The sequence below is a fragment of the Eucyclogobius newberryi genome, unplaced genomic scaffold, assembly GCF_026437365.1.
Source record: "Eucyclogobius newberryi isolate DKJ021-1_F unplaced genomic scaffold, fEucNew1.0.hap1 SCAF_15, whole genome shotgun sequence".
In the NCBI taxonomy this organism is placed as follows: domain Eukaryota; kingdom Metazoa; phylum Chordata; class Actinopteri; order Gobiiformes; family Gobiidae; genus Eucyclogobius; species Eucyclogobius newberryi.
In genome coordinates this window covers 31,845,103-31,867,357 of record NW_027315779.1, presented here as the reverse complement: position 1 = coordinate 31,867,357, position 22,255 = coordinate 31,845,103, and the positions used below count along the sequence as shown (strand labels likewise).

The window sequence follows — 22,255 nt, the reverse complement described above, 5'->3', positions numbered from 1 at the left end:
TTATTCCCACGAGCCCAAAAAACGACAGTCCAACGGGGTATAGTGTACTATTGCTGAAAAACGACAGAGTCCCTTTGGGCATAGTGTACTATTTCGTTTTTTTTTCTAAGTCCAGCAGGGGCATATGGTACTATACTCTGGTGGTCAGATCACCTCCAGGCCCCAGGGGAGTGCTTTTCTGGGGGCAAACAGTGCACTGATGATGGGGGATTATTTCATTTTGCTCATTTTGGTGTTTTTTCACATTTTAACCCATTTTCACCCCTTTTGCTCACAACTTCATACTACGGCCCGGAAAAACGACAGAGTCCCTCGGGTATAGTGTACTATTTCGTTTTTTTTTCTAAGTACAGCAGGGGTATATGGTAATATACTCTGGTGGTCAGATTACCTCCAGGCCCCAGGGGAGTGCTTTTCTGGGGGCAAACAGTGCACTGATGATGGGGGATTATTTCATTTTGCTCATTTTGGTGTTTTTTCACATTTTAACCCATTTTCACCCCTTTTGCTCACAACTTCATACTACGGCCCGGAAAAACGACAGAGTCCCTCGGGTATAGTGTACTATTTCGTTTTTTTTTCTAAGTACAGCAGGGGTATATGGTAATATACTCTGGTGGTCAGATTACCTCCAGGCCCCAGGGGAGTGCTTTTCTGGGGGCAAACAGTGCACTGATGATGGGGGATTATTTCATTTTGCTCATTTTGGTGTTTTTTCACATTTTAACCCATTTTCACCCCTTTTGCTCACAACTTCATACTACGGCCCGGAAAAACGACAGAGTCCCTCGGGTGTAGTGTACTATTGCCGAAAAACGACAGAGTCCCTCGGGTATAGTGTACTATTGCCGAAAAACGACAGAGTCCCTCGGGTATAGTGTACTATTGGCTGGAAGCTCGTTTTTTTTTCTAAGTCCAGCAGGGGTATATGGTACTATATTCTGGTGGTCAGATCACCTCCAGGCCCCAGGGGAGTGCTTTTCTGGGAGCAAACAGTGCACTGATGATGGGGGATTATTTCATTTTGCTCATTTTGGTGTTTTTTCACATTTTAACCCATTTTCACCCCTTTTGCTCACATCTTCAAACTCGGGCCCTGATTACAAGTTCTGACCAAATGATGACAAACACGGTATTTATTATGTATTTTTTTCATTTTTTTTATTTTTCCAACTTATACATCCATCATTGGTGCCAGGCAGGTTGTGGAGAAAGCAGTGAAGAAAGGAGATAGGAGAAAGATGTCCATCCAGGGTCAAGGTACCCTGCACTTTTACATATCCAAATGACAGCATTTAAAGTTTTTTAGCGTATGGTATCTCTCGTTGCATGGAACCGCACAGAGGCCAACGCCACACTGACGGCACCTGTACTTTGTTTGCCGCCTGCCTTTGGTACGAGAGCGGTCAGAGCACACGGCGCAGTCTGGACGTCCCTCTGCTTGACAAAGCCAATGACGCTCTGTGAGTCTCTGTGGCATTTCACCCTCCGGTCTTGAGCGCCTTTCTTGTTTTTTGGAGTGATCAGCCAGTAATGCATCAATAATCTTCTGAATGTAAACCTTTAAAGGTTTGTGTGGGCCTGGAGTGGATTTGGTGTATATGATGTGTGAGTTGACAATACTTATGCTTATAATGGCATTGAATATGCGATGATACCATTTCCGGGACCTGTGTGGAAAGAGGTATGTCTTCATCCTCTGGTCAGCAGTGTCCACTCCACCCATGTAGGCGTTGTACTGGTCGACACATACAGGTCTTTTGATGTCACGGAAGCCAGTGTCATCTGTCTTGGACCGGATCCTCCTCTGAACACAATCATTTCCATGGACTGTGGACAACATGGTGAGACGTTTAGTATCGTGCCAAGCACAAGCCAGGAGTTTTCCCTTTCTGCAAAAAACTGGGTCATCTCCTTTTTTCAGCTGTAAGACACTTTTACCAAGGCATTTTGGCATCCCCAACCTGGTAATCCTTACCGTCCCACACAGTCCAGTTTCCAAATCTGCTAATTCATTTGCAATTACAGGCGAGGTATAGTAACTGTCCATGTAAATCGTGTCCTTTGCCCGTAAAGGGAGAAACCAACTCACGGACAACTGCGTGTGTTGCACTGATGTTGCTTGCATTATTTTTGTACTGTCCAGTGTGCATTGACCAGCGCAAAACATACCCTGAACAGCTTTCACTCAGGGCATACACTCTATAGCCATATTTGTCAGGTTTATTCGGAGAGTAACATTTTAGTGAAGATCTCCCCTTGAAAGCTATTGTCATTTCATCTAAAGAAAGCTCCTTGATTGGACTGTAAACTGCTGCAAATTTGGGAATAATCAAATCTATTATTGGGCGGACTTTGAACAGTTTATCGTGCCCGGGCTCGCCTGTTCTCACATAATCATTATTGTTGACAAAATGAAAGAACGAAAGAATGATTTCAAATCTGTTTCTTGACATTACATTTCCAAATCCAGGCGTTTGTGTAAGCCAAAATGTTCCCCAGTAATCCTCGATTTCAGGTTTCTCAACAAGGCCCATGGAGAGATGCAAAGCGAAGAAAGCTTTCATTTCGGTGACTGATACATCATACCACTCAAGAAATCTTGAATGTGGCTTCAGAATCATAGGTGCCATACACTGATGTGCATATCTATTTGTCTCATCAGTAATGAAAGTCCAAAACTGATCGGTCAGAAAGAGTGACAGAATATCAAATGGATTAGCATCCGTCAGATCCATCTCTCCTGTGTAGCCAACTGGGTCTTCAAAAGGTTTGATCCATGCCTCAAATACCTCGACCTCTCTCAGCATGTCCCAGCTCTCATCCACCGGGCAAGTTTTACTGCAGCCACTGGTTCCACTGGTTCCTCGCCTCCGTCTGTCCTTTGCACCTGTCCGTTGTTTCGAAGTCCCTTCATCTCCACTTGGAAATCCATCGTCACTCTCGGGGAGATAATTTCCTTCAGAGTCAGAATCTGCTGTAAATTGCATGCCACGTGTACTTCCTCCAGCCATTTTTTTCCTTACCGGATCTGCCCTAGATCATACCTGGCTAATAAGAGGAAGTTGCACCGAACCGACCAATGACTGAAGTGATTCATTTTCTACTATTATTTCATAAATTTCCTTGTACGGTAAAGTCGCATTTCTGCGACTTTGGCGCTTAAAGGGTTAGAATACAGAGTTTTTGGTTTCAATACCTTATCATCTGCTGCCATCTTCTGTATTTTTTGTAAATAAAGGTGGACAAAAATAAATAAATATTTGACAAACGCCAAGCCTAGCCCCAAGCCCCAAGGACTGATAACCCTTTAGGCGCCAGAGATTATGGATGAAATAAATGTATAAATAAAAAACTTCCTGAGATACAGAGAACTGAAGCCGGGGCACAGCTCTGGGTCGGCAGTGCCCCTGGAGGCCCGTAGAAGCTCCACACTCCAGTTGATTCTTGGATAAAAGTGCACCCAGCCGGTCTCGAACTCGCGTGAGGCGGAGCAGGGATCATCCACCCCGCACACGGCCAGACTTTGCCCGGCCAGGGAGCACCTTCTGCGGGTCGGAGGCTCCGGGTCGGAGCCCCTGGAGCCTGGAGCCCTCACCGGGCCCCGAACTCGGCTGCCGGAGGCAGTGCAGTGCCTCATGGATAAAAGTGCACCCAGCCGGTCTCGAACTCGCGTGAGGCGGAGCAGGGATCATCCGCCCCGCACACGGCCAGACTTTGCCCGGCCAGGGAGCACCTTCTGCGGGTCGGAGGCTCCGGGTCGGAGCCCCTGGAGCCTGGAGCCCTCACCAGGCCCCGAACTCGGCTGCCGGAGGCAGTGCAGTGCCTCATGGATAAAAGTGCACCCAGCCGGTGAGGCGGAGCAGGGATCATCCGCCCCGCACACGGCCAGACTTTGCCCGGCCAGGGAGCACCTTCTGCGGGTCGGAGGCTCCGGGTCGGAGCCCCTGGAGCCTGGAGCCCTCACCGGGCCCCGAACTCGGCTGCCGGAGGCAGTGCAGTGCCTCATGGATAAAAGTGCACCCAGCCGGTCTCGAACTCGCGTGAGGCGGAGCAGGGATCATCCACCCCGCACACGGCCAGACTTTGCCCGGGGAAGGGCAACTCTGGCTGGGCATGGCCTCCACTGAGCACCCCCTGGAGCCCCCGGAGCACCTCCAGAGCCACCCCCCACTCTCCCCAGACTCTGCCCGGGGAAGGGCCACTCTGGCTGGGCATGGCCTCCACTGAACACCCCCTGGAACCCCTGGAGCACCTCCAGAGCCACCCCCCACTCCTCCAGACTCACCCCGGGGAAGGGCCACTCTGGCTGGGCATGGCCCCCACTGAGCACCCCCTGGAACCCCTGGAGCCACCGGAGCACCTCCAGAGCCACCCCCCACTCTCCCCAGTCTCTGCCCGGGGAAGGGCCACTCTGGCTGGGCATGGCCTCCACTGACTACCCCCTGGAACCCCTGGAGCCCCTCCAGAGCCACCCCCCACTCCTCCAGACTCACCCCGGGGAAGGGCCACTCTGGCTGGGCATGGCCCCCACTGAGCACCCCCTGGAACCCCTGGAGCCACCGGAGCACCTCCAGAGCCACCCCCCACTCTCCCCAGTCTCTGCCCGGGAAAGGGCCACTCTGGCTGGGCATGGCCTCCACTGAACACCCCCTGGAACCCCTGGAGCCCCTCCAGAGCCACCCCCCACTCCTCCAGACTCACCCCGGGGAAGGGCCACTCTGGCTGGGCATGGCCCCCACTGAGCACCCCCTGGAACCCCTGGAGCCACCGGAGCACCTCCAGAGCCACCCCCCACTCTCCCCAGTCTCTGCCCGGGGAAGGGCCACTCTGGCTGGGCATGGCCTCCACTGAACACCCCCTGGAACCCCTGGAGCCCCTCCAGAGCCACCCCCCACTCCTCCAGACTCACCCCGGGGAAGGGCCACTCTGGCTGGGCATGGCCCCCACTGAGCACCCCCTGGAACCCCTGGAGCCACCGGAGCACCTCCAGAGCCAACCCCCACTCTCCCCAGTCTCTGCCCGGGGAAGGGCCACTCTGGCTGGGCATGGCCTCCACTGAACACCCCCTGGAACCCCTGGAGCCCCTCCAGATCCACCCCCCCACTCCTCCAGACTCACCCCGGGGAAGGGCCACTCTGGCTGGGCATGGCCTCCACTGAGCACCCCCTGGAACCCCTGGAGCCACCGGAGCACCTCCAGAGCCACCCCCCACTCTCCCCAGTCTCTGCCCGGGGAAGGGCCACTCTGGCTGGGCATGGCCCCCACTGAACACCCCCTGGAACCCCTGGAGCCCCTCCAGAGCCACCCCCCACTCCTCCAGACTCACCCCGGGGAAGGGCCACTCTGGCTGGGCATGGCCCCCACTGAGCACCCCCTGGAACCCCTGGAGCCACCGGAGCACCTCCAGAGCCACCCCCCACTCTCCCCAGTCTCTGCCCGGGGAAGGGCCACTCTGGCTGGGCATGGCCTCCACTGAACACCCCCTGGAACCCCTGGAGCCCCTCCAGAGCCACCCCCCACTCCTCCAGACTCACCCCGGGGAAGGGCCACTCTGGCTGGGCATGGCCCCCACTGAGCACCCCCTGGAACCCCTGGAGCCACCGGAGCACCTCCAGAGCCACCACGCATTCCCCCAAACTCAGTCTGGGGACGGGCCACTCTGGCTGGGCATGGCCTCCACTGAACACCCCCTGGAACCCACGGAGCACCTCCAGAGCCACCCCGCATTCCCCCAAACTCAGTCTGGGGACGGGCCACTCTGGCTGGGCATGGCCTCCACTGAACACCCCCTGGAACCCACGGAGCACCTCCAGAGCCACCCCGCATTCCCCCAAACTCAGTCTGGGGACGGGCCACTCTGGCTGGGCATGGCCTCCACTGAACACCCCCTGGAACCCACGGAGCACCTCCAGAGCCACCCCGCATTCCCCCAAACTCAGTCTGGGGACGGGCCACTCTGGCTGGGCATGGCCTCCACTGAACACCCCCTGGAACCCACGGAGCACCTCCAGAGCCACCCCGCATTCCCCCAAACTCAGTCTGGGGACGGGACACTCTGGCTGGGCATGGCCTCCACTGAACACCCCCTGGAACCCACGGAGCACCTCCAGAGCCACCCCGCATTCCCCCAAACTCAGTCTGGGGACGGGCCACTCTTCCCCGGGTTGCAGGCTCTGGGACTCCGGGGATGATCACTGGGGACCAGGCTCTCCCTTCGAACCGGGGACCCACACTTAAGCACCCCCACACGGGCTACACACCCTTGGTTCAGCCCCCTGGAGGTCCGTGCCCTTGGTACTATACCATGGAAGTCCGTGCCCTTGGTACTCTGACTGGAGTACCAAGGGAACGGCCCAGCACTCACCACAGAGGCTCGCGCCGGCCCCGGCCCACCTTTCGTCCCCGGGTACCCACACTTAAACACCCCCACACGAGCTACACACCCTTGGTGCAGCCCCCTGGAAGTCCGTGCCCTTGGTACTTTGAGCCACTTTAAAAGATAAAAAGCACCAGGACCCCAAGGCCCTGGCTCCCCTGTCCCCTACACCACACTTGGAGGCAGGGCCCTTGCCCTCCACTGGCTGCCCCCGCGCCCAATGTACTCCATAACCGAAGAAGAGAGGGGGACCGGGAGGCCGGCCTACTACGGGTTTAATTTAGAGCCGGGGCTCTGGACCACAAATGCCTACAACCCCGCAGTGCGCAGGAGCCTTCGAAGCTGGATGAAACCAGAACGGGGCCCTACGATGGCGGTGACCAGCCAGTTGATAGCAAAGTGAGCCCTGGACAGGCGCTGCATTTGACAAACTCAGAGACGAGGAAGGGACCGGAGTCGGACCAAATATATCATCTGGCGCTGTGTCCAGCGTGAGGGTGAGCCAGCGCAAATCAGGACCACAAATGCCTACAACCCCGCAGTGCGCAGGAGCCTTCGAAGCTGGATGAAACCAGAACGGGGCCCTACGATGGCGGTGACCAGCCAGTTGATAGCAAAGTGAGCCCTGGACAGGCGCTGCATTTGACAAACTCAGAGACGAGGAAGGGACCGGAGTCGGACCAAAAATATGCGCCGGCCCTGCCCCCCGCCCCGCGCAGAGCCATCGGACACGTTGAGGCTGAAGGGGACTGGCGCAGAGCCCTTGGGCCCAGGGGCTAAGCGCAGCCATCATCCTTCAAGCCGCGCCTCCTGCTGCGCGGGGGTGAGTGACAGTGGGCCCGGACTGTGGTTCCGTCGGACGCGTTGAGGCTGAAGGAGACTGGCGCAGAGCCCCTGTAACAGGGGCTAAGCGCAGCTATCATCCTCCAAGCCGCGCGTCCTTCAGTGCGGGGGTGAGTGACAGTGGGCCTGGACTGTTGTTCCACCGGACGCGTTGAGGCTGAAGGGGACTGGTGCAGAGCCCCTGTGCCAGGGGCTAAGCGCAGCCATCATCCTCCAAGCCGCGCGTCCTTCTGCGCAGGGGTGAGTGACAGTGGACCCGGACTGTGTTCCCACCGGACGCGTTGAGGCTGAAGGGGACTGGCTCAGAGCCCCTGGCACAGGGGCTAAGCACAGCCATCATCCTTCAAACCGCGCGTCCTTCAGTGCGGGGGTGAGTGACAGAGGGCCTGGACTGTTGTTCCACCGGACGCGTTGAGGCTGAAGGGGACTGGTGCAGAGCCCCTGTGCCAGGGGCTAAGCGCAGCCATCATCCTCCAAGCCGCGCGTCCTTCTGCGCAGGGGTGAGTGACAGTGGGCCCGGACTGTGGTTCCGTCGGACGCGTTGAGGCTGAAGGAGACTGGCGCAGAGCCCCTGTAACAGGGGCTAAGCGCAGCCATTCTCCTCCAAGCCGCGCGTCCTTCAGTGCGGGGGTGAGTGACAGTGGGCCTGGACTGTTGTTCCACCGGACACGTTGAGGCTGAAGGGGACTGGTGCAGAGCCCCTGTGCCAGGGGCTAAGCGCAGCCATCATCCTCCAAGCCGCACGTCCTTTTGCGCAGGGGTGAGTGACAATGGACCCGGACTGTGTTTCCACCGGACGCGTTGAGGCTGAAGGGGACTGGCTCAGAGCCCCTGGCACAGGGGCTAAGCGCAGCCATCATCCTTCAAGCCGCGCGTCCTTCAGTGCGGGGGTGAGTGACGGTCCCATCTCCGGAGACAAGGGGCCAGGCGCGGGGGAAGCCAGTCAGACTGACGCCCCGCGCCTGGTGGGACCTCTGTCTCGGCCTCGCTTCCAACGTGTCCGGCGTGAGGTTAGCCGGAGCAACTCATACTTACCTGGCAGGGGCGACACCATGATCAGGAAGGTGGTTCACCCAGGGCGAGGCTCGTCCATTGCACAGGATGTGCTGACCCCTGTGAATTCCCCAAATGTGGGAATCTCAACTGCATAATTTCTGGTAGTGGGGGACTGCGTTCGCGCTCTCCCCTCTTGTTTTTGTCAGAGAAAAAACAAAGGATTGTTTTCATGTACGCCGCTCGTGCTCAAGCCTCTCCGCCGGGCGCTTTGTGCGGGCGCCGCTTTGGACCGTTGATGGGAGGGTCAGCGTGGGGAGAGCTCACTGCTCCCCGAACCCATTGCGGGTATCGCTTCTCGGCCTTTTGGCTAAGATCAAGTGTAGTATCTGTTCTTATCAGTTTAATATCTGATACGTCCCCTACCCGGGGACCATATATTAAATTGATTTTTGGACCAGGGAGATGGAATTTGGGGCTTGCTCCGTCCACTCCGCGCATCGGCTCGGTATTGCAGTATCTCCGGGAACAGTGCACCTCCACTCTCAGGTGAAAAAGTCATTCAGTTTGTTTTCCCGACGACCCTTTTGCCCTCACGTTACATAAAAATGTGCCATCATACCCTCACGTTAAACCCTCTCCGCCGCTTGTCTGCACTGGAGTCCGACTGCGCGAAGGCCGGAAGTGGGAGCAAAGACAGTGGACAAAAATTTTGGGAGACGTTTGGAGTGGAAGGGCTGGACATTTCAAATCTCCCGCCAAAAGCCCTGACGGGAGAAGAGGGGGAGGGGAGGGAAGGTAAATGTTCCTAAACCCAAGCCCCTTGGGAGGTAGTCCATTTGGAATTTGAGTGGCCCCTTTGTGAAGTACAGTATTTGAGACTAGGCAGTAGTGTAGCCCATTTACGTTGGTGGGACAAGTCCTAAGCGCCCTCGCAAAGCTTTCGTGCTGGGTAAAATAAAGTATCTCTCCCCGTCTGGGAATCGAACCCAGGTCTCCCGCGTGGAAGCCGTGGATTCTTTAGCTAAACAGCCCTAAACAGAATCCCATTCATTTCCTATGGTAGTGCTAAACCACTACGGATGTAATATACTTTTGGCCAGCGGCGGCGCTGTGGCGAGAGCGCGCCATGTTTGAACGCAGAGTAACTCGACACGGTGAGTATCTGCACTCCTCGATTTGCAAAGTTTTCACATTCTTTTGGACATTTTACTGCCCCAGAACACTCACACTTTGTGGCATTTATAATGGTCATTTGAGGACGTTTTCTGGTAAAGTTCAAAACACACGTAAAGTCACTGCTACTTCGATGTCTCTGTTGAACAACTAACGCGACTATTCTGTCAGTTTTGTGTGATATTCAGCCCTGTTAAGTTAAACTTTATTACATTTAAAGGTTTGCAGTTGTGCGGTTTTATATTAAATGCAATTAAGGTGCAATAATACGTGATCTGCGTGTTGTCTCTTATACCGGCATAAAAGGTCACCATGTAGTAGAATGAACAATTCATCAGACCTAGTAGATGTGATGAGATAAGAGATCCTTTGTCTGTCCCACAATGGGGGAAGGGTCTTAACTTAGTTTCAAGCTTCCATGCTACGTTTTTATATTGTGTTTACTGTACCTTTTGTATACTATACGCTATGAGTTTTGCATTTCTTTTGCCGGAACTGCAGTTTGTTAGTCCTTTACTCCTGGAAGTGTTATACACAGTGCATACACATTTGCAATCAAAATGTAATTAATTTTCATGAGCACAAATATGACATAGGTAGAGTAGAGGACACCTAGCAACCAGACTGTAAACAAGAGCCAAAATCCATATGAATGACACAACAATAATGCCGTAAAACACCTTTGTTTAAACTGTCAGAAAAGTGTTTGAGTTAAGTAAAAACTCTCACAGATATATATATATATATATATATATATATATATATATTTCTCACAGAACCTGTGTGAGGTTTCTGTTTTACTCATAAATCATTGCTAAGTCCTAAAAGATAATCAACTACTCACTCAAACCTTCTGTTATCATGTAAAATGTGTTATTTGTTTAAATTTGGATAAAGTATGAAAGTACTGTGATGCTATGCGTGTAATTTTTGTGTTTCTAAACATAGGTTTCTTTCGTTGCAGAGAAAATGCAGAAGACTGTTTTTTTTCCTGGCCGAGTCAATGTGGTCTTCCGCAAGGGCCCAGTGGGATTCCTGTGGCAGGACCCTTCTGAGGAGGCCAGGAGGATTAAGGACGACCCGTCCATGAGGGACCGCAGTGCCCCAGTGAAGGAGGAGGATGTGAGGCAGAACGCTCTCACTGTGGTGCGGCTGAGAGGAGGAGATGCCTCAGACCCTGCTGAGGTTCTGGGGGAATACCTGCTCCAGTTTGGCAAATATAAGGGGAAGCGCTTCCGGTGGCTCCTGGAGAATGATGTGGGGGGAAAGAGGAGGCTGCAGGAGTATTGCAGGCAGAGCGGCATAGCAAGGACAGTCTTCAGTCCTTCCTGCGCTATGCCCTCAGCTTTCAGGAGATCAGCTCTCTCCTCCAATACGAGGCACAGGTAAAACCCTTCACCCATCTGTACATTAGCCTCTACTTTGTAATAATGCAGTTTTAACTGTTTAAATCTGTTCTGTAAGCCTACAAATAAAATGTATTGTTATTATTACAGAAACGACCACCTGTGCCTCCTCCTGCAGCAGAGGAGGAGCAGCTGGTCGGTTTTGGTGCCCGTGCCAAGAGCACCTGGAGGGAGGTCTGGGAGAGCAGGCATGATGGCTACGCAGCCTTCATTCTCAAAAAGAAGTGTGCAGCGGGGACCAGGATGCACTAGCTGCAGCAGTATCTGCAGAGGAGGCAGCAGCAGCTCCCAACTCCTTTCCCCTCTCCTGTTTCAGCCTCCTCTGTCCCACCCATTCGTGTCCTCACCACCACTCCTGCTGAGCCCTTGGGTAAGTATTGCTAAATAATGTGTTCCTTAGTTTTCTATGGATGTGTTGCTTCAACAAAATCTTTTTCTTTTAGCAATGGATGAGGATGAAGAGCTCGAGAGGGCAAAGCTCAGCATCTCCCCATCAAAACTACGTGTGGATATGTGTAAGTTGTGTCTGTAACGCTTTAGCTCCATTTTTGATGTACCTTGTGTTGAAGATTTTGTCTTTTATTACAGCCGTGTCATCGCCAGTTGCTGCAGAGTTCCATCATCCCTCAGGTTTAGAGAAAAGTTCACAGATGTCCTGCCATGAAGGACCTCTTTGGGACACGTTCTGTGCATGTGTTCAGTTGTTCTTGACCCTGTTCCGGTCCTGTTCTGCTTTTGTTCTTTCATGTGTGTTCTCCCAAAAGTCCTTGTGACTATGAATTGATACATCTGCGATGAGGGTAAGTGATATTTTTACTATGCATGGTGTTCAATATGAATGACTGAGTGATTAATTGTATATTTGACGTGAGTGCCTCCTCTGCTCGTTTAAACTAATATTGCTAAATAAAACAACTATATGAAATTATGGGCAGTAGAAACACAAGTCAAATGTAAGTGTGCGTTATTACTAACATGCAATTACAAAATGTAGCTAAATATGACTCATTATGATTCTTCTTCTCTCACATGCAGCTGCACAGTCCAAACAGACTGTTCTGGAGGAATCAGAAGAAGGTAAGAGCTTTTTCGTGTTGCTTATTCACTGTAAGATCAAAATTGGTCAAATGTATCACACATTTCTTTCCTCTCTTCAGCTGCTGCAGATGTGCTGCCCATCAAGCCTCCAGTGCCACTTCCACAGGAGCTGATGTTTCTTCTGCCCGAGTCTGGACGTACTTCCGCTGCAGGTCTGATATTGTGACACATTTGATAGAGATTTTAATGGAATAATCTAAACTCATATTTTTGTGTTTAGAAGTTTCAGATGCAGCTCCACCCACACATTCTCCACCTGATGCTCTTGATGAACAGAGATCTCAAAGTGAGTAAGATCCAAGTGTGTTCTGTGTCTGTGTTTGTCACAGGAAAACACCAGAATGTACAGATTCTTGCATCATGTTTAGGAGCTACTTATTGTAATTTGAATTGAATCAGCCAGTGCAGTGGGTTTAAAGTTGTGTCATTGATTGCATTTTATGTGCACACAAAAACGTTGTGTTAATGCCTATAACTAAAACATCCTGTTTTGTTCACTAGGCCCTCCACCTGTTCAGCCCGCAGCTGCCATCAACAGGCCTCCTCCCCCGTTGCTGCCCTTCCTTGAGCAGGAGCTCAGCCGATGGGGCTGCTCCCACCAGCAGAAGATGTGGATGAAGCTGGAGCTGGAGTCCATGGGTCTGTGGCCAGGTTCCCGTCCTGTTAGCAACCCAATGAAGACATTTTCTCTGTAGCGCCTACCACCTCAGCCCGAGCTCATTGACAGTGTCCACAGTCTGCCCTCCCCCAAGTATTTTCAGCTGCATCCTTTTTTCATCTGGAAGCCTGAGAGTGACTATTTGATGGGGCGGGTAAAGAACAACTATTCCCTGCCATGCTCTGGAGACTGTGCTCAGCCATATGTGGTCTCCGCTGGTGCGGGCAGACTGCAGGTGATTGTGGGCCTCACCGGGCAGTACTACTTACTGTCGTCCAGGCTGTGCTGCAAGAGGTGCCGTAGGCGGTGGTACGCTGACAACCCTCTCTGGCTGGACAAACTCCCCAAGAGATTTACCATGTTGCCAGCACTACTGACCTACAAAAAGGCCGTCTGCAAATCAGTTCTGGATGAGCTGAGGTGGACTGTAAAATCCCCCACAGATATGGCCAATCAGATTACAGAGTTGCTGCATCTTAAATATGAGCGGGCCAACCTGGCCTATCTCCTCTGCTGCCAGAATGTGATGGATGGTGAGGCAGGAGCCTATGGCCAGAAGACCATCACGCAGTTCTTGTGCAAGCCTGAGACCAAACCAGAGCCTTTTGGGGGTTACAGTGACCCTGATGGCTGGAATGGTGTCTCTGTATCCTCCCACTACCTCACGGACTGTCTGCTGCATGAGTACCAGCACCAGAAAGACACCATACAGAGGTTGATGCAGGGCACATTTGGACAGGCTCTGCTCTCAGACCACACCCACAAAGTGGCCAGGAAAGTCACATTCTCATCTGGGGCCATGTCATCGTACGCCGTGATGAACGAGAACTGGATGATCCTGTCGTGGGTCATGGTGCAGTCTGAGGCGGATAAAAGTCTGCGGCCGATGTCTTCGGGCCTCTCAACCCGCTACAGCAGTGCTTGCATTGAGAAGGCCTGCTTTCATTGGGTTGACAGGTAACTAAGTGAACATCATCATTTATGCATTAATTATTGCATTGTTATTGTAGAAACACAATAATGCATAATGACCTAACTCCCATAAAAATATTTTGTATTATCTATTAATTCCATACTTGTTGCCATTTTATAATAGTCATTTATCACTTTGCCCTTAGGGATTGCTGTGCAGCTTTCAGAGTGGCCGGGTCTGTGGCAGGAGAACATCTGAGCTGGGAGGCGTGGAGAACAACAGATGCCACTGTTGCTGAGGTCACCACTGGGAACCAGTTAAATACATGTGCATCAAGATCACAGTACAACGACAGCATCATCATGAAGCTGGACTTGTTTCACTGTATGAGACGGTTCCTCCGTGAGTGAGCTTCAGAACACCACCCGCTCTATAGCTCCTTTGCACAGTTTCTCTCTGCTGCATTCTCTGTGGTGGACCAGGAAGACCTGCAGAGGCTGAAGGACGTGTACGTCTTCTGTGGCATACAGCCTGCTACTCCCACCAAGCAGCACATTCGCCAGCACTGCAGGATTAAGATTCCTCAACCCAGCGAGCTCGTCCAGAGAGTGGAGGGGGTTTTCTAGCACTTCCACCTGACCACAGATCCCAATGGGGTCCCTCTGTTCAAGCCCTCCATGCTGCAGTGTTGGAGGATCCAGCGAGTCCACATCCTGCGTGGCTGCCTCAGTGATCCTGAGGTAAAGGGGGGCATACTGTACAGCCATGGAGGAACTCTGCAGCTCAACCATGTTCCGGGTGAAGGTGCCAAAGTCCCTGTCTGGATCCCCATCAGAGGCACGTCTCAGCAGGAGGGCTACCACTTTCACCAGGCCCAGTGGGTGACAGGTACACAAGTGTCCCCAGAGCTGTTCCAGGCCCAGGGCCTTACAAGAGTGTGTCGCTGGAACTTCAAGCGCCTGGTGGACCTGAAACAGCCCGGTGTGTGTCTTCCGTCTGTTTTTGACCCTGCACTGATACAGGCCCTGAACACTGTGTCCAAGCGTGTTCTGGGAGAAGAAAAGTATCCTGCTTTGCGTCTTTCAGCAGAAGACACGGGGGAGAGCTTTGGTCTTGAATATGCAGAACCAGAGTGTCGTCCTGTCCCTTTAGACTGGGATAAACGCAAGAGCAGGAAGGACCCTGAGGACACCAGCACTAGTACTCCATCTGCTGCAGCACCAGAGTCAGCCCCGCCATTTTCTGCTGCTCCAACCAGGCTCTTCACTTTCCCTCCTCACCATGCTATTGTGACACCCACTGTCACCCCCACTGTCACTCCTGCCACAGCTACCACGGCTACAACTGTTACTGCCATCATCTCTGCTGCTGCTGGCGATTCTGACACTGCTACAGACATTTTTTCAAGGATAGAGCCCCAGATAAAGATTCAAACCTTTCCCCATGTGATTTTTCTGTTTGTTTACAAACACTGATCTATTGTTCTTTATTTGATTATGCCCAGAACCCACACATTTGCCCATCAAGTCGTCTCCATCTAGTGCCCGGACTGGACCTGTGAAGACAGGAGGGAGGGTCTTTGTGTTGGACCACAGGCGCTGGCCCGCTCCCACGAAGACTGCAATTGATGATCTGCTTAATAAACACAGAGGACAGAAGGACATGCTCAAGCTTGTGGATCAGGAGTATGCCACTCTTGTCCACAGCTCCTGCACAGATCCTAACAGCATGCTACACCCGACCACAAAACTACATATCTCACAATACATAAAACATCTCTGCAAATTATTAAACGCATCATCATTGCTCAACATCAGCCTGGAAAAGCTGGAGCAAACCCAGACACTTTGGCAGTCTCTCACAGCAGGCAGTACCACCACAAATGTGCCTGTCGTCACCATGACACCTGCAGCAGTTATTCCTCCTCCTGCAGCCACCTCGTCTATTTCTCAGGACGCCCTTGAGAAAATTGTGCAGAGTGTTGTGGAGAAGCAGCAGCAGCAGTATGAGGGAGATGGCAGCTCTATTCATGACTTTTACCAGCAAGGGCCAGTTAGATATTTTTACTGCTCAACCAAGGTTTTCACCAGCTATAAAGCTGAGGGTCTGACTGAGCCCAGGATGCTCTTTAAGGACTTTGTGGACAGAGTTCTTCCAGAGGGAGCTGGAGGCCACAAGACAGAGAGTGGAGGAAAGGAACCAGCTGAAGAGGAAGAGAGAGGAGTCACCTGTCCCAGGCAGAAAGTGCAGGTTCTGCAAACTCGAGCTGAAGCAGGGCCCACACAGTCCTCACATCCACACAAGCTTCCCCGGACTGTTAGGGACTGTCTCCTTCTTCAGAGATCAGGGGATGGAGAAGGAGATGAGCTGGAAGGAGTTCCAGGAATCTCCCTTTTATGATAAGGAGAAGGAGAGATGGGGAAGGAAATGAATAAAGCCCTGTATATTGAATGTAAATAGAATGTATATTTGAATGTAAATAGAATGTATATTTGAATGTATACTGAATGTATATTGGAAAGTAAATAGAATTTATATTTGAATGTATATTGAATGTAAATAGAATGTACTGTAACTATATCTGGCATTTTTCTTGTAAAGTTATTCTTAAAAGTATACATGTTTTGTACTTTCTTTCAATTATAATAATACAAGATTCTATAAATGATTGAGATATCATATCATAAATATAAGTAACTGGTTTTATTTCTCTGCAGAACATAAACTGAACACAGTAGTACAGTTCAGTGCTGCAGAGTTAGAGATGTGATAGCAAACTAAACACCTGGAGGTTTCTGACCCACTCCAAGTTTATTTATGCAGAAGGTGTGACGTGGGTAAATCTCTTAAGATGATGCAGAAATCACTATTTGTGATCAATTTGTGATTTTATTAATATTGCAAATCAGTCCCAGCAGCTGGATGTGAGTCCTTCTCATGATCTGACCTTTTAACAAGTGCAAACTGACACACCCACCTCATAAACTTTATACATTTAAAGTTTGAACTCATAAACTTCATATATTTAAAGTTTTGATCCTTTGAAACGTTCCTCTTCTTCTGGGCACAGCAGGATTTGAACTCGGGTCTCTTGAGATGAATTTGTGAACGAACACCAATCTCTGCATTCTGATTGGTTGGCCTTCATCACAGTGGCACATGGCACACAGGCTCATTCTGATTGGCTGGCGCTCTATGCCCACTATCCACGGCCTTCGCGTGACAAGCGGAGATACTGTCCACTATACTACATAGGGGGCTGCAGAGGGCCCCCTTCTTTACTTTTTTTTTTCCCCCGATCTCTTTGATGAAAAGTTTGAAGGACTACGCCAACAATTTTGCCGCTCCTCCCTCTTTTCTATGAACAGACCATCAAGTTTGGAACTGAACCGTGTCAAAGATTGAAGCAAACACAAATGGAGGCTTTGTTTCTGCCCGGTTTCGAGCCGAGGACCTTTCGCGTGTCAAGCGAACGTGATAACCACTACACTACAGAAACCACGTGCGAGACTGCCATGTCCCTTTTGCCGCACGACCGCCGATGCAAATTAGCACGTGAACAGAAGTACACTGCCCGTGATGAAGCCCTGTGTGCCCTCAAGTACTGGACGCCGTGTGGCGCTGCAACGTGGCACTCTTGTGTCTCTTCAGAGCGTATAAATCTTTCGCCTTTTACTAAAAAGATCACAAGTATTGGGGCTGTGCGGTGTATGGAGCACAACACTTTAAGCGACGTGCTCCAACATCGGCAGATGAGGAAATGGCAGCAGCTTCGCACGGCCCCCGGCGGAATGCACTACGCTTCGAACTACTGGGAGAACTGGAAATGGATCGATTGACCTTCAGCAGACGCCTTTTGCAAAAAGAACTGGCAGTACCAACAAATCAACTGGACTTTATATTTGCCTTTCCTGGCAAAAATAATTTTGAAGTCGTTTTCACCACGACGAAGCATCTGGAGACATGTTTGAAGTTGTAGAAAACAACCACCACTGTCTTCCAGCAGGTGAACGTTACTCCTCTCACTGATGTGAATAAAAAAACTGTCCATATTGTCAAGTTTATACGGGTTTTTTGACAGTCCAGTTTATGTGGTTTTTGACTGTCAAGTTTATACTGGATGAATGCTGATCCAACTTGAAAGACCCAGGAAAAAGACGCAAGTCTTAACTCGGCTTCAAACTTTTATTCCGTTACAGCAGAAGCAGCAGCAGTAACAGCAGAAGCGGAAGCAGAAGCAGGTCAAAAACCTTAAACAAATGCAAAAGTAAGGCACTTAATTTCTGTTATCTTTCAAACATTTTATACAGAGAAATAATATAGCCGTTTAATGTTTTTAATTTCCAAACATAAAATAGGAATTGATCCACTAATCAATGCTGACTTTTAATGTGTTTTAAACCATAAACTAATTCAGTTTTAATGAATAAATAAATACATTGTTTTAAGTAGTTTTATAACCCAGTCTAAATGATCCAAATGACTTTTAGGTTAAATACTATTCCCCAACCTTAAACATTAAATAAAATATTACATTACATAAAACGCCCCATCTTAAATGTAAATGAAAATGTTCAATGCAAACAATTATTCAGTTTAAAAGTTGCTAAACCTAAGATGAGGCCAAAATTATCTCGACTTTACTTCTACAGTTAGAAAATGTAACTGCTCCAACCAAATTAAATACCTTTGAGCAGGTTTAAGTTTAAATAAATCTATTTTTCCCAAGCAAATCAACTCACCAGTGCATCTTTGTTCTCTCCTGTTCGCTCATGTGTTTTGTCTGTGCCCTGCACACCTGTATACCTGAGCCCAATTACCTGCCTAGGGCCCCATTTGCTGGCTAGATTGGAGATAGCCTCCTTGGACCAGAAATGAACTAAAGATAATAACAGAGTGGGAAAGAATAGTGAAAGGAGAGACATGAGAAGTAGGGCTGGGCGAGTTGACTTGACACATATCGTTATCTATTCAGAAAAAGTGAGACTGGATGATGTCAAGACATGGGCCTCTTTCTTCTGCGATGTCCTAAAAGCAACAGAGGTTGTAGACATCGATGGCATTTAAACGGGAACCAAGCGGCTGGATGTGAAGTTAAGAAGAACTAACAGGGAACTTCAACATCTCCCTAACTCCATCCAACTGGGGGCTTTCCGAGGCTCTGTCTTTTATCTTTTTATCCGGGGCAGCCACGGAAATGCAGAAGATGCGGCAGCCTTGATCACCTGGCAGTAAATCCCTGGATCATCCCACATCACTATGCACAGTTTCAGTTAAATGCAACCTGTGTTCGTCAGACACCCATCTCTTTAAAGACTGCCCACAAGCCTATGCTAATAGAGTGAAAGGGAATACAGTGACAACATCAGTATCATGCCAAAATGACCCAGATCCCTAGTCCCAACTCTTTGATGAGAACCCTGTGTTACAAGACAGAATGGACAAGGCAGATGGACCGGACAACTCTCCAAAAGAACCACCCACAGTGAGACTTCCCCGAGAACCCTGTCCCCGAAACTCTACAGGATGCAGAAGGGGTCTTCGACGCCCTGTTGGCCAGCCTCCCCCCCTTCCAGGAGGAGGGCACACTGGGGGAACCTGCACCGCAAGAGTATAGTCAAGATCAGTGGTCCCCAAACTTTTTGACTTGAGGGCCACATTGGGTTCTAAAATTTGACCGAGGGGCCGGGCCAGGAAAATATGGTGTGTTTGTGTGAACTAAGGAATTACTATAAATTACACGCAAGATTTGACCTGTAACTTGTAACAAAGCAGCAAATGCAAGGCTCAATGTACAAATTGTTTTTCAAATGTATTAAAAAATGATTATTTTAACTACATTTCAGTTGAATAAACACAGCAGGAAAATTGACCTTCAATTTCAGTGGGAACAGTGTTGTTGATCTCCCTGTTTTGCATCAAAGTCTGGTGTAAGTTTTGTTGTGGCAATTCTCAGGATCGATCCTTTGGTGTTGATCAGTGAAGCTGGATCTGTGACGGGCTTTGTTCATGTTCATGATACTGAATGTCTCACATATTGCAGTAAATGTACTGGGCTCAAATATAACTGCTGTATAATGTTCTTTAAGATCTGCCCCTGCTGCTCCTGCTCCTGTTGCCCCTGCTCCTGTTGCTCCTGCCCCTGCTCCTGCTCCTGCTCCTTCAGGGGATGCTGGCCCTTCTGCTGCACCCACAGGTGTGTAAAAGCATTTGGTTGGATTACAATTTGTTTTTTAGCCTGTGTCATCTAAATTGCAATGTTTTGTTTTTTTGTAGAACCACGAGGAAGAGGACCTGGAGCCAGAGTCCTCCAGTTTTGAGAGGGAGGTGCTGGCAGCGCTCTGGGACTGACCCTCCTCATGTTCCACCTACTTCCTCTCCTGCAGAGGGTTCCAGCTCATTCAAAAGAATGTGTAAAATTACAAATGTATAAATTACTATATGAAAATAGTTCATTTGATTTCAATCTGGAACCATTGGAGCTGCATCTTCTGCAGGAGAAATGGACTCCTTTTTCCGATGTGTCCCCCACTCTTCTCCAGGCCATATTAGTTAGTATATAGTTCTGTATTTATATATTATTTTTATATATAGTTATTTATTTTTCTATTTTTCCACAAAATAAATTACATTTTATATTATAAAACGTGTGTCCTGTATACATGCACCTTTTTCATATATATATATATATAATATAATAGAAAATCGGTATCGGAAAAATCGGTTTTGGCAGGTCAGACCTCCTTAAAAAACGGAAATTGGTATCGGCCAAGAATTTCGGAATCGGTGCATCTCTACAATGAACCCTATTCTGATTCTGAGATTCTATTCAGGGCCTTTTGTAATCCAAGTATTTCCATTTTAATATAGTAACTTCTAATTCTGATTCAAGTCCAGTTCACATCAATAACAACACTCCTCTTGAGTCTTCAGTGACAGCTGTAGGGGGAGGTGGTGTCCGTGTGACAGGGGGGAGGGCTTATCTCAATGAGATGCAAATGAGCCCCCCTGTGACTCTGGGCTCACTCCGGTGAGAAACTTTGAGCCCCGTTTTCTCAGTGAATGGGTTTGAGAGTTGTATACATTCAAATGACCACAACTTACTCAAATATTATCAGATCTACATGAGTGAGACATCATCGGAAAGCTTTGAATTCACACTTTCAGAATCTGTGAATAACTCAAAATGTCTCTGGGTAGACATGTAACTGGTTTTGCCACGGTCAGTCACATATACTACACCCAGTGATTAGCAATCAGATACAGCTGTGAACCCACTCACAGGTGTGAGGAGCCTGAGAGACAAAGGGGGCGGTAACCAGGGAGGAGAACAAGAAGGGAGGGGGGAAACGAAGAGCAGCAGAGACAGAAACACCGTGAGTAAAACTAGACAAACTATACATCACCAGACAGACGGTGACCATGACAGTTATCTGTCCTTTTCCTTTGTATCTACCTGCGTTGCAACAATGCAATTTCCCCATGTGTGGACAATAAAGGATTATCTTATCTTATTCATGAAGGTTGTTTTATCATGATTCTCATCCATATGGAGATAGTGACTCCAGAAAATGTCTTTGGCATGTTACTTGTGTTTCAGTGCACTTGGTTTGAAGTGTATATAAATGAGGCTAAATGTTTGTTGTGGACATAATAGATCTGCTCAGAGCCACAGCCTCTTGGTCCTGGTTGAAATTCAAAGTAGATTTAGAGATATTATTAGATAAACTACAATAGAAGCTGGAGTATAGAACAGTGACACAATTTTTAGCTGCTTATTAAATGCCAAGACTAGAACACTATATACTATTTAAAAATTATACATGAATAATATGTTATACATACAATTATTCATACTTTTCTTTTGTATTTATTTTGTATATACATTAATTTGTATTTATTTATTTATTTTAACCAGCAGCTCTGAAATGTAATGCAATTCAATTGCCCAGATGCCACAAAAATAGTACAACAAAAGGATGTTTCATAAAGACCCTTCTGAAAGGCCAAACTATCAAATGATAATGGTGGTCTAAATACCTGAGTCAGTGTACTGATGAACTGATGAACTGATGAACTGATGAACTGACACAGAAAGACAGTTCAGACATGTGACTTGTATGTGAATGTAACATAACCTTCTGCTTTTCCAGCATAAATAACAATAACAAATACATCAACTGTACCAAGAATTAAAAACTCTTGAACTCACACTGTGGCTTAGTTCATGTCCTGTTCAAACGCAAGTTTGTAACGCGTTAGATAAAAACAAACACGCTCGAACTCACCCTTGTATTGGCCAATCACAGCCAAGATTACACATTTGATGACAACTTCCGCCCTAATGGTTAAAGTTTGAACACAAGGCACTTGTTAATATATTTATTCTCAATTTTAGCAGTGTTTGGTAATTTGTATAAATTTTTTAGACATTGTGGTGTGAAATTGTGAGACAGCAACACATTGTCATGCCTGGACGCCGAAGAGCTCACCCTGCACTCAATGGGGTCCTCTCTCGAGTGACATCAACTATCATATGACTGGGTATCCTGGACTCAGACTCACGTTTGTAACGCGTTGTGGAGCTCGTGATGAAGGTCCAGATGGATACAAACATCTCACAACAGAGCACAGACCAGCACACTGTCAACAAGAAGAGCCCACTGTGTGTTGAAACACACGCTGATTTAGAGACATTACACAGTCATTTCTGTCGTGTTTGCAGTCTTTGTAGACAAATTCATTATCATTAACATCACAATCACGTGATAGAAATACCACGATATGAC

The 22,255-nt window shown here is 49.2% G+C and overlaps 1 protein-coding gene, 1 long non-coding RNA gene and 3 other non-coding genes across 5 annotated transcripts; 4 read left to right on the top strand and 1 right to left on the bottom strand.

Annotated features, from left to right (window-relative positions):
* Positions 1-8,249: 8,249 nt before the first annotated feature.
* On the top strand, positions 8,250-8,411 carry LOC140361317 (U1 spliceosomal RNA). The gene has a single exon (XR_011926992.1). It is a non-coding gene; the product is annotated as a U1 spliceosomal RNA (small nuclear RNA).
* Positions 8,412-8,565: 154 nt separating this feature from the next.
* On the top strand, positions 8,566-8,757 carry LOC140361322 (U2 spliceosomal RNA). Its single transcript, XR_011926997.1, has one exon. It is a non-coding gene; the product is annotated as a U2 spliceosomal RNA (small nuclear RNA).
* A 2,624-nt stretch (positions 8,758-11,381) lies between these two features.
* Positions 11,382-12,182, top strand: LOC140360384 (uncharacterized). The gene is made up of 3 exons (XR_011926920.1): positions 11,382-11,874; positions 11,955-12,047; positions 12,116-12,182. It is a non-coding gene; the product is annotated as an uncharacterized lncRNA (long non-coding RNA).
* A 232-nt stretch (positions 12,183-12,414) lies between these two features.
* Positions 12,415-15,902, top strand: LOC140361226 (uncharacterized). Its single transcript, XM_072446961.1, has 2 exons — positions 12,415-13,510; positions 13,672-15,902. The coding sequence occupies exons 1-2, from the start codon at positions 12,699-12,701 to the stop codon at positions 13,874-13,876; spliced, it is 1,017 nt and encodes a 338-aa protein (XP_072303062.1). The 5' UTR covers positions 12,415-12,698; the 3' UTR covers positions 13,877-15,902.
* A 990-nt stretch (positions 15,903-16,892) lies between these two features.
* On the bottom strand, positions 16,893-16,965 carry trnav-gac (transfer RNA valine (anticodon GAC)). Its single transcript has one exon. It is a non-coding gene; the product is annotated as a tRNA-Val (tRNA).
* Positions 16,966-22,255: the final 5,290 nt, after the last annotated feature.